Source organism: Colobus angolensis, unplaced genomic scaffold, assembly GCF_000951035.1.
Source record: "Colobus angolensis palliatus isolate OR3802 unplaced genomic scaffold, Cang.pa_1.0 Scaffold254, whole genome shotgun sequence".
Taxonomy (NCBI): domain Eukaryota; kingdom Metazoa; phylum Chordata; class Mammalia; order Primates; family Cercopithecidae; genus Colobus; species Colobus angolensis.
In genome coordinates, this window is record NW_012115755.1 from 178,332 (window position 1) to 190,238 (window position 11,907).

At 45.8% G+C, this 11,907-nt stretch overlaps 1 protein-coding gene and 1 pseudogene across 3 annotated transcripts; both read right to left on the reverse strand.

Annotated features, from left to right (window-relative positions):
• Window positions 1–206: 206 nt before the first annotated feature.
• Window positions 207–4,309, reverse strand: DRD1 (dopamine receptor D1). 2 transcript variants are annotated; one of them, XM_011946810.1, is made up of 3 exons: window positions 4,163–4,309; window positions 3,230–3,655; window positions 213–3,113 (listed from the first exon to the last, which is right to left on the reverse strand). In XM_011946810.1, exon 3 carries the CDS (start codon window positions 2,627–2,629, stop codon window positions 1,289–1,291), a length of 1,341 nt encoding a protein of 446 aa, XP_011802200.1. In that variant the 5' UTR covers window positions 2,630–3,113; window positions 3,230–3,655; window positions 4,163–4,309; the 3' UTR covers window positions 213–1,288. The 2 variants fall into 2 exon arrangements, with proteins under 2 accessions (XP_011802199.1, XP_011802200.1); XM_011946809.1 differs by lacking the exon at window positions 4,163–4,309 and having other exon boundaries at window positions 207–3,113; window positions 3,230–3,728.
• A 1,624-nt stretch (window positions 4,310–5,933) lies between these two features.
• Window positions 5,934–6,758, reverse strand: LOC105515096 (annotated as a pseudogene). Its single transcript, XR_001002264.1, has one exon. The product of XR_001002264.1 is annotated as a PHD finger-like domain-containing protein 5A pseudogene (transcript).
• Between the last annotated feature and the right edge of the window lie 5,149 nt (window positions 6,759–11,907).

Below are 11,907 nucleotides of genomic sequence, written 5' to 3' on the forward strand. Positions count from 1 at the left end.
TGGTCAGTATACCATTAACATTTAAAGACTTCTTTAAAACTCAGCTCTAAATTCAGATGGAAGCACTACAAAAAGTAGCCCCACTGAGTGGCTTGGTTTGACCTGGTAAGTTGAAACTGCAGGGTTTGAGTCTGGTCCCTTAGTGGGACTGCTATAACCCACTGTCCTTGCTATGCATCTCTCTCCGGGAAAGCCATTTGTCTGGTTCAGAAAAACTACCTGACACGTGAAATGAGAAAAGATGGAGAGGGCCAATTATTTTACATAAATACAAAGCAGCGTATACTTTTCATTACCAACGAAGATCATAAATTTAATGCTGGGTTCCTCTGAAGCTGGCTTTTATTTAAGATATTTACAGAATTGCAAATTCCCCTGGGAAAGTCTTTTGTCATTTAAAACATTTTGAACACAGTAGTAGCTGTACTTTTTTAAATTTTTCAAAATCTTTTCAGAAAAAAAAGCATTTATAGCATTTGTCAATTCTCACCTTGCATTTATTTGTATCCATGAATTTTAAGGAATCATTTCAACTTTATTCTCTTATCTATCAGTTTCTGCTCTGTTTCTAGAAGTTACATGAACATTTAGAACGTCACAGAATCTGTGTGTTTGTTTCATTGGCTTATAAAGTGCTAGTTAAATGGCCAGAAATGTGGTTGTAAGGTCTTGGATAAAGCTCATTAATTTATCCTATTAAATGTGATAAATATAGATTTATTATATAATAAATTAAAAATATCCATATATACAATAAATAAATAGAACCAATATCAACAAAACATCTCTCAATTCTGGAAAAAATTTTCATTCCTACTGTGAGGCTCAATTAATGTTTTAGAAATAATGTCTGAAGGCATGCACCTACCTTTACAATCTGAAAACTTTGCTTGGAACAGTGTTAGCACCTGTTTGTATACAGCAAACTCAACCCGTCTCATTTTCTTCCCAGAAAGATTTGATTTTAAGTGAAGCTGTTCACTGTTGATTCTTTGCCCTATTTTGTAAGTCCTAAGATAAGAATAAATTTCTAAAAACAATTCTGAAGCCAAAGACATGTCCCTTGTGGCTCCCCATGTTTGTAGTGTCCCCGTTTGATTGACTATGAACAACACAGAAAATATACTGGAATGTATTTGCAAATAGAGTTACTTGTGTGTTGGAAAGCAGCAGAGGGCTCTCCTGACACCTCAGAGTCTCACCATACCTTAGTTTCTTAACAGCAAGCCCCAGAGCAAGTTCCTCTAGCTTTTGGGATGAGCATGTGTGGCAGGATTCATCTGGGAGTTCAAGTTGGGTGCTGTCCGTTTTGTGTGATGGGTTGGATCTTCTCCAGAGAGACGTCAGTGTCATAGTCCAATATGACTGATAGGGCTGGGGACAGCTTCTCCAAGGGTCTGGAGATTCCAGCTGCCTCCTCCTTTTTCAGGTCCTCAGAGGAGCCCACAGCATGTGGGATCAGGTAAACCAGATTGCACTCCTTGGAGATAGAACCTCGTGGCTCGTGATGGCTGGAAAACATCGCGGCCCCGTTGTTATTGATACTCACCGTCTCTATGGCATTATTTGTCGCAGGGCAAAGTCTGTAGCATCCTAAGAGGGTTGAAAATGCCTTCCGAAAATCAGCATTAAAGGCATAAATGATGGGGTTCAAGGATGAATTCGCCCACCCAAACCACACAAACACGTCAAAGGTGATGGAATCAATGCAGAAAGGCTGTGTCTCCCCAGACCCACAGAAGGGCAAAATGCAGTTCAAGACGAAGAAAGGCAGCCAGCAGCACACAAACACGCCCATGATCACCGACAGCGTCTTCAGGACTTTAGTTTCTCTTTTGAAGGACATCTTAAAAGAACTTTCCGGTTGAGAACATTCGATAGGCTTTCCATTACCTGTGGTGGTCTGGCAATTCTTGGCATGGACTGCTGCCCTCTCCAAGGCCGCAATGCGCCGTATTTGTTTCTGAGCAATCCTGTAGATCCTGGTGTAGGTGACAATCATGATGGCCACAGGGATGTAAAAACTTATTACAGAGGATGAGATGGCATATGTCCTGCTGAGGCTGGAATCACAGTTGTCTATGGTCTCGGCCAGGGAAGTGGCATTCCCATCAGAGGGGCTGGTGGGTTTTGCCTTGTGCCAGCTGAGCTGCACTGGGATGAAGGAGATGAGTACAGACAAGGTCCATGCCACACTGATCAGGATGAAGGCTGCCTTGGGGGTCATCTTTCTCTCATACCGGAAAGGGCTGGAGATAGCCCAGTACCTGTCCACGCTGATCACACAGAGGTTGAGGATGGACGCGGTGGAGCACATGATGTCAAAGGCCACCCAGATGTTACAGAAGGACCCAAAGGGCCAGAAGCCAGCAATCTCAGCCACTGCTTTCCAGGGCATGACCAAGACGGCCACCAAGAGATCTGACACAGCCAAGGAGATGACAAAGAAGTTGGTCACCTTGGACCGCAGGTGTCGGAACCTGATAACGGCAGCACAGACCAGCGTGTTCCCCAGGAGCGTGGACAGGATGAGAAGCGACAGGAAACAGGCAGTGAGGATACGAACAGAGAAGTCCCTCTCCACCACCAGCCCAGTCCCGTCCATGGCAGAGGTGTTCAGAGTCCTCATCTTCCTAAGGGAAAGCACATCAGGGGCTCTGACACCCCTCAAGTTCCTAAGCAGGGAATAGGGGTCAGTCAGATTTCCAGGAGTCCTCCCCACCAGGCAGCCCCTTGCACAGCCCTATTGCTTCCCTGGCAGAGGACCTCACCAACATTCCATCAGAGGACTGCTTGAGTGGCAATCCAAGTCAATCCTGAGGACTGTCACTCTTGATTTCTACATTTGTCTTCTGACTCCCTTGCTGCAGGTCACTGTCCTGAGCACCAGAAAGCCCCTGAATTCCCCCAAATAAAGCGTTGGCTTTTTGGCATGTTCTAAATCATCAATCCAATGACTCCTGGGCCTCTGCTCTGTTAGTCAGTTGCAATCACATTTCGGGGCTGTTGCTTCTCTGGTGATGACAGGAAATTCTCCCCTTCTGAGACACAGCTGAAAATACATGTCTTCTCGCTCCTCCAAGCCGCTGGCTCCTCAGCAGCTCTCCAAACGCCTTAAAAAGCAAAGAGAAAACACACGGTCTTTCTCCAAGACTTAAGCAGATCGCATCTTTACTCACGTCAAGCCCAATCTAATAATCCCCAGGGCAAGCCCGTCCCAGCCACCTACCTTGCCTTGGAGTCTTCTCTCTCAAAGCCCCTGGAGCTTGGAATGTGGACTTCGCCAGGCGCAACGGCTCTGAAACGCTGAGGAAGCGTTCCTGAGCCCAGTCGCAGCGGTTCGGCTCCCGGTGCGCAAAAATCGCCGGGGTGCGTTTGGGGAAAGGATCCCAGGCCAGGTACCTAGAGAGGAGGCGCCGCCCCACTGCCTTGAACAGCTAGGGATTGTTCAAGGAGCACTGTACCCAGGCTAAGGGCTCCTGGGCGCTCGGAGCTTCCTTGGGAGAGAGCATTCCCAGGACTGGTCCCCTGGGCAGCTTCTTTTCTTGGCTTCCTTTCGGGAGCCCAGAGCCTTGGTGAACCTCGGGCGGCCTTCAGCCCTACAGGGCAGGGCCCTGCGCCTCCCCGCAGGAACTGCCCGCGACCTCTCAGGAGCCTGTGGCAATGCGAGGCAGCGAGCCGAGCTGGCACCAGCAGGCGCACGGGCCGGCGGGGTTCCCGCGGGGCACAGCCCACCCCGCCCGCGCGTCCCCTCCCCTGCCCTGGGGGCGGTCCTCGCTTGACAGTCGAGTTGCGGGCGACAGCTGCACGTGGTCCCCCTGGATGGTTCTGCGGGCGAGGTGGGCGGAGGACGCCCGGGTGAGTGTTTGCCCTCCCTGGTTATCTCGCCAGTCTCCGGAGCTCAGCGCAGCACGCTCAGGGCCGGCGAGACAAATCCGATATCAGAACCTCAAGTAAGCTTGAATCCCCTGAAAGCAAAGCTCGGCCCCGACATCCAGCGCCTCTTGGGGTCAACCCCTAGCCCGACCCAAAGCCATAAGCGAGCAGGAGCCCCCCATTCTCTGCACACCAACTCCTAGAACTGCCGGCCGATGTCGGACATGCGTTGTCTCCAAGTGCCCCCTAAGTAGGGTGAGAGATGCCCATGGGCGCCTGTACTCACCGCTCGCAGGGAGGGCGCGGCGCAGCGGCGATCCGGGCCAGCGCGCGCCGCTGCGCCACGAGGGGACACACTCCTTCTCCGCCCAGGTGGCGGGCGCGTCCCGGCTGCGGTCAACGCCGGACTGCAGCCGGTGCCCCGCACCTACCCAGCGCCCCAACCCGAGCGCCGCGCGCTCCGTGTGCCCAGGGCGCCCTCTGCCGGCGGCTGCGACTTCCCGAGGCCCCGCTGTGCCCTCGCAGGTACCAACCTCACTCACAAGCGTTCCAGCGACCGCCAGGGACCCGCGCTGCGGCTCGTTTTTCCCCGTCCATCACTGCCAGAACCTGAACTCAGGGAAGCGGAATCTTCTTCACTCAGGGCTCCTCAGCTTGAAATACTCCGAAAAAAGGACATGGGTGAAAAATTTTACTTTGCTGGCATTGTATTCGTGAACCAATGTTTCCTCCTGTGCGCCCACTGCGTTCAAACCTGGGGCGCCAGAGCAGGCGAGACGCAAGCCTTACTCTCAAAGAGAAAGGCAGAGCGGGCATTGACTCAGCAGCATCCGTGTTGCAGGTGCACTCTTTACGTTGCTCCCCAGTTAAAATAATCCTTCCCCCCGCCTCCCCCAGGGCCGGCTCATCCCGCTTCGCCCAAGTGGAAATGCGGCTATGCGGCTCAGAAAGGTAGCGGGGCCTGCTCAAAGTCACGCAGCTAACGCGGGAACTGCGCCGATGCCCACCTGTTCTTTTAACTCAGCACATGTGGTATAGGAACCCACAAACTGGAAACTTAGCTACAGGGCTAAAATACAAGGAAGACTCATATAGAGGCAGCAGGGCCTGGTGGAGAAGGAGCCCCCAGCCTCTCCTGGTTGCCCCAGGCAAGCTCACAGGTGAGACTTTGCACTAATTGTGCAGAAATTGCGACATTGTGATGCCTTCCTGTGCCTTCTCGAAAGATGTGAGGAGAATAAGCATTGAGCCCCCAGGTCACACTGTCTGACCGCCTGGTCCTGCCCTGCCGCTGTCAGCTGCAATGTGCACTCTCTCCTCTCTGAGCTCGGGTTCTTCCTCTATGAAATGGCGAGGACTTAACAGGATTGCCCTAAGTATTAACTGAGACGGTGTTTCCAGAGGGCTTGGCACCAAACCTAGGAGCCCGTCAGCCCTCCCTGGGCAGGAACCCTTGGGACGCATTAAAAAACCAACAGTCCAGGCCAGGCACAGTGGCTCACGCCTGTAATCCCAGCACTTTGGGAGGCCGAGGCAGGCGGATCATGAGGTCAGGAGATCGAGACCATCCTGACTAACACGGTGAAACCCCGTCTGTACTAAAAATACAAAAAATTAGCCGGGCGTGGTGGCAGGTGCCTGCAGTCCCAGCTACTCGGTAGGCTGAGGCAGGAGAATGGTGTGAACCCGGGAGGCGGAGCTTGCAGTGAGCCGAGATTGCGCCACTGCACTCCAGGCTGGGCGACAGAGCGAGACTCCGTCTCAAAAAAAAAAAAAAAAAAACCAACAGTCCAATCTCCACAAGAGCCATGCAACATATCAGAAGCAAACATTTTCTCTGGGGGGGGGGGAACCCTAAACCAAGTAATAATTCCATTTAGTTCACCAGTACAAACTGTATCTTGGTTATTTATTTATTTTTTTTAATCAGAAAATAAACACCAAGTTTATTAACATAATAGCAACAGAAAGAGTTTCCAATTTCTCAAAAGGAAAATAACATGACACCAGCACAAGTGTTAAATGAATAAATGCCTTTCAAGATGGTGGAGCCCCCCCCTCCAAAAAAACAGTAAATGCCTACATTTCTTGTTCTGATAGCTTCCCACCACACACCAAAGGTTCCTCAAGGAGAGCTGCCACCAGAGCTGCTGCAAGAACGTGGTTTTCACTGGCTGTAGCTTCACAGTCAACTCCTCAAGCAGAAAACTAAAATATTATTTCTTTTTAGAAGATCTTGGTTGAAGGAGAACATATCAATATGGAGAACAGATCTCTGCCTCTCGAATTCAAGAAAAACCATTAACTAATCTATCAACTTTTCTCTGATACGGTGTGCCACAGTGCTCTGTGAAGAATCCTTTTCCATCCCTACCACATGTCTGGGTGAAGGGAGAGGAGGGGGTGGCAAGCTGCCAGTACACTAGCAGGCACTCCTGGTGATGCTATGGTCTCTGCTCCCTTTCTGCTGGTAGTAGTAGGCATGTTTTCTGGCAGCTGCAGCAGCTTGATGTTGGGGGGAGGAAGGGGCCACCCACCAATCACCTCTTCTTGAAGCCGTATTTTTTGCGTTCATAGAAGAGGTCTATTTTAGAGCTCCCCAGATTGACACTCTTTGGGCAGCCATCTCTGTCCTTCTCCTGGATGGTGCACTCCTTACAATAATACGCATCAGAGACCCCAGGGCCTCCACAGATCACACAGCGTCCCTGGTAAGATCCATAGTTACACTCATCACATATGCGCACCAGAGTGCAGGGACGCACATAGGAATCACAAATCACACACTTGCCATCACATTTTTCACACAGTCTTCCGATGGCAACACCAGCCTGCTTGCGGCAAAAGATCAAATCAGAATGATGTTTAGCCATAGCTCCCAATTAAGCCAGCCACCGGAACTATTTATTTATTTATTTAGAGGCAGAGTCTTGCTCTGCCGCCCAGGCTGGAGTGTAATGGTGCTGTCTTAGCTCACTGCAACCTCCGCCTCCCGGGTTCAAGCGCTTCTCCTGATTCAGCTGCCCAAGTAGCTGGGATTACAGGTGTCTGCCACAATGCCCAGGTAATTTTTTGTATTTTTAGTAGAGATGGGGTTTCACCATGTTGACCAGGCTGGTCTTAAACTCCTGACCTCAGGTGATCCACCCACCTTGGCCTCTCAAAGCACTGGGATTACAGGCGCCAGCCACCACGCCAGGCCTTTTGCACCTTGGCTTTAGATGAAACGACCATATTGCTGGCACAGACCCTCCTGTGTCTGTGCTCACAGCTCTGTCCTCCCACCCACGCCCTTGCCCTCACACACAGTGTCCAACAGACTGGGGGTCAGAGACACAGTTGCTGCCACACACATTCCCCAAGAACCGCATTTCTGTAGAGCCCAAAGTCATGCTTAACATAACACTTTCGGATCACTTTCCCCAAGGCCGTCATTCTCTAAACTTCTTGACTTTGTTTCATTTTCTTTCTTTCCCTTTTACTAATAAACACAAATTAAAGATATGTTTCTGGTTCGAGACCATCATGTAAGCCTGAGCATTTAACTCCTGACATTCTACCCTGGCATCTGCAATTTTCCACTGAAACTACCCAGAAATAAAACAGGTAGGGGAAATTCAGCATTAACCTTGGAAAGCAGGAAAGGGTGGGGTCCTGATCTGCAGGATAACGAGCCAGCAGTATTGGACTGGGGGAGGCAGGACTCTGTAGGAATATTCCATATGGCAAGAAAATGTACTTCAGGAAGTAACCTCGAAAGAACACACTAACTGCCCTGCCACCCCAAAATCGAGGTAGCACACACCAGAGGTGAGGATGAGGCCAATTTGAGGGGTAAAATTTCTGTCTAATGACTACCTTTCAGAAGTGCCCCCAGTTACCGAGTCTTCTCAGAACCAACGACAATGCCACCGCTCTTATAATTAAAACAAGGATGACAAACACATCACAACACCTGGGCTTCAGGTGGTATCACACTCAAGAAAACATCAGTTTAACAGTGGAAAAATATTTGACATGACATTTAAATATTAATCAAAATTTTGTTCAAAGAAACATTCATGACATACTTCATATTCTCATTTCTCTCAAGCCCACCAGCTGCTCAAAAAAACTTTTTTGTTTTGCTTGAAAAATCACCTAAAGTATTCCAAACTAGCCCATACTGACCTTTAACTTTTTCTCTTCACCCATTTATCTGACAAGTCCTGGTGATCAAATCAACACACAGCATTTTGGTAGTGGTTGAGAGCTATATTTCTCCACCACAAGTAAATTTCTGTCATTTTCAAGGTTAGATATTAAATCTCCTCCCTACCCATATGCTGTGGTTTGAATGTCTCTGCCAAAACTCATGTTGAAATTCAATTGCCATTGTGATAAGATTAAGAGTTGGGGCCTTTCAGACGTGATTTATTTATTTATTTATTTAGAGGCAGAGTCTTGCTCTGTGATTAGGCCAAATTGTTCTGCCCTCCTGAACGGACTAATGCCATTATCTCGTTATCTCTGGAGTGGGTTAGTTACTGCTGGAGACAGCTCCTGATAAAAGGATAAGTTCAGCCTCCATTCCCTCCCTGCCTCTTGTGTACTCCCTTCTTCTGCCAAGTTATGATGCCACCCCATGATCTGGGACTTCCCAGCCTCCTGGAACTATAAGCCAAATAAACTTACATTGTTTATAGTTTACCCAGTTGGTGGTATTCTGTTACAGCAGCAGAAAACAGACTAGACATCATAACATATAAAAAAGACTCAGAAACCCAGCCAGCAAAGCAAAAACTGCTAAACAGGAAGAAAAGGAGAGAACCTGAGAATAACCAAAGAGGTGATTTTGTTTCAGATCACCAGGAAAACCAGAGTGTTGGACCAGTTTCTCTATCATTCTATAACTCTATAACTGAGGTGCCTTCCTAACAGACGTAGGTCACTGGCTTTTGAACATCATTGCTGAGAGAACAGGAAAGAGTAAAATGGAGCTTAAATTTCAGTGTTTCACTTTGCACAGAGTGTGAATTTCAGAGAAACTTACAGTTTTGCTAGAGGTTTGGAGTTTTTCCTATTTTCTTACTTGAAGCTAAGGTGAAACAAAGCCTTCCATTTTGTTCTATAAAAAATCTCCCCCACAAACATCAAGAACACAAGTATAAATGCAATCAGGTATTAGATCATGCTGAGAATGTAAACCCAACACAAAAGCACCTTTGTTTAACAAATTAGTATGTCTTTTAAGCTCTACTCTGTGTGATTTACGCACAGAGAAGAGGGGGAGGTCAAAATGATGCTTTTCAACAAATCTTTATTTGGAGTATATAAAAGTCAGTGAATACAAAAGGCACATTATCAAAGGGGAGCTTAACCTCATAAAAGAATAAATAAAACAATGGAACTGTCAAGTATATCAAATGATATATTTAAGAGTCTTCAGGATTGTTAAAGCCGACTTTATACACAAAGTGATTAGCTTATGATGTTAGCGAAAAGAGATAAAGTTTGGCTGACCCTGACTAAGTAACTAGAATACTTGTTTCCGACAATGAATGTAACTTCTCTGAAATTCCTAATCCCATGTTGTATTTTCCTCTCCTATAGTTATACAATTCAAAGATCAACACTTTAAAATTTCAAAATCAATATATATCAGTTTCTTCAGTGGTTGATAGGTAGTGGAACATGCATAATGTGTTTTCTATTGTTGCACCTGCTCTTTGTTCCCTTTTCCCCTCTTTTCTGCCTTTTATAGGCTTAACTGAGTAGTTTTTATAATTCCATTTTATCTTTTTTATTGGTTAATTTTCTATAATTTTTTGTTATTTTCATGGTTGCTTTAGAGTTTATATCATTTCTCTGTCTATATATATTTATACACACACATACACACACATATACACATATATATTTTATAACATACATATGTAATATTTTTCAAAGCCTGCATTCAAGTGATATTATATCATTCCATGTATCATTAAGAACATTACAATAGTATTCTTCCAAGTCTTCTTAAATGGACAATTATCTTTTAAAGAACTCTAAGTAATAAGAAATAAATACTGTATGTTTCCCATGTGCCATTTCTGATGTTCTTCCTTTTTATGTAGATCCATATTGCCATCTGGGATCATCTTTCTCCTAGAAGGACAACCTTTAACATTTCCTGAAGTGCAGGGCTGCTGGTGGTTGATTTTCTTCAGCTTTTATATCTCTAAAAAGTATCCATTTTGCTTTCATTCTTGAAAGATATTTTTGCTAGGTATAGAATTCTAGATGGACAGATTTTTCATTTTAATGGTTTCAGATGTTGATCTGCTATCTTCTTATTTATATTGTTTCCAACAAAATATCTGCTATCAACCTTATCTTTGTCCCTCTCTACATAACATGTCTTTCTTTCCTCTGGCTATTAGATTGTTTTTTCTTTATCACTGTTTTTTTTGTTTTTTTGTTTTTTTGTGTTTTTTTTTTTTTTTTTTTTTTGAGACGGAGTCTTGCTCTGTCGCCTGGGCTGGAGTGCAGTGGCTGGATCTCAGCTCACTGCAAGCTCCGCCTCCCGGGTTCCCGCCATTCTCCTGCCTCAGCCTCTGGAGTAGCTGGAACTACAGGTGCCCACCACCTCGCCCGGCTAGTTTTTTGTATTTTTAGTAGAGACAGCATTTCACCGTGTTAGCCAGGATGGTGTCGATCTCCTGACCTCGTGATCCGCCCGTCTCGGCCTCCCAAAGTGCTGGGATTACAGGCTTGAACCACCGCACCCGGCCTATCACTGGTTTTAAGCAATTTGATCAAGATCTACCTAAGAGTAGTTTTCTTCAAATCTTTAACATGTTTTTCTAGTCTATAGGCTTACAGTTTTTGTCAATTTGGAAAACTGTGGTCATTATTCCTTTTTTTTTTTTTTTGAGACAGAGTCTCACTCTGTCATTCAAGCTAGAGTGCAGTGGCACAATCTCTGCTCACTGCAACGTTGGCCTCCCAGGCTCAAGTGATTCTTCTGCCCCAGCCTCCTGAGTAGCTGGGATTACAGGTGCACACCACCACGCCCAGCTAATTTTTGTATTTTTAGTAAAGATGGGGTTTCAGCAGGTTGGCCAGGCCGGTCTCAAACTCCTCACCTCAAGTGATCTGCCCACCTCGGCCTCCCAAAGTGTTGGGATTACTGGCGTGAGCCACTGCACCTGGCTTAAATGTTTCTTTGTTTTTTTTTTAATCTTTCCCCTTTCATTCTCTTCTTTGGGTTCTTTAAATGCATGGACTGCTTACAGTTGGCCTCCAACTCACTGATGCAGGTTCTCTTCTCTTTACTCGCTTTTCCCTCTATATTTCATTCTGGATAGTTTCTATTGTTATATCTTTGAGTCAACTAACATTTTTCTTCTGCAAGGACTAACGCGTTGTCAGACCTCATTCTGTGTATTTTTCACCTCACATTTCGTAGTTTTCTTCTCTGAAAGTTCATTTTATGTCTTTTTTACATTTCCTGTTTATCCACTTAACTTTCTGCATATGTGAAATATGGTTATAATAACTATTTTAATGTCCTTCTTTGCTAATTCTAACCTCTGCATCCATTCAATTGATTTTTCTCTTCATCATGGGTCATATTTGTCTAATTCTTTTCATGCCTGCTCATTTTTTTGGATGTCATACATTGTAAATTTTATCTAGTTGGTGCTAGTCTTTTTATATTCTTAAAAATAGTCTTGAGTTTTGCTCTATTTGGAAACAGTTTAATCCTTCAGTTCTTGCTTTTTTTCTTTTTCTTTTTTTTCCCCTCTTTTTTCTTTTGCTCCTTTCTTTCCTCACATCAGATGAGTAATGTGCTGACACTGTAACAAGGCTTGAGGCAGTGCATCTCACACATGAGCATGAAAACCCAATCATTATGCTTATGAACCACAAAAGGATTCGGGTATTGCTTTTAAGAGGTAGTAGGTAGAACCAGAGCAGAGTTTAATCTGGGGTTATTTATTTCGTGTGACTGAAGCAAGATTCTTTTTCAGTGTATCTGGCTGGTGGTGGCAAACCTTGTTC

What these genes read in the sequence shown, in the direction of transcription:
- DRD1 (XM_011946809.1), bottom strand. Translation starts at nt 2,629, where the DNA reads ATGAGGACTCTGAACACCTCTGCCATGGACGGGACTGGGCTGGTGGTG.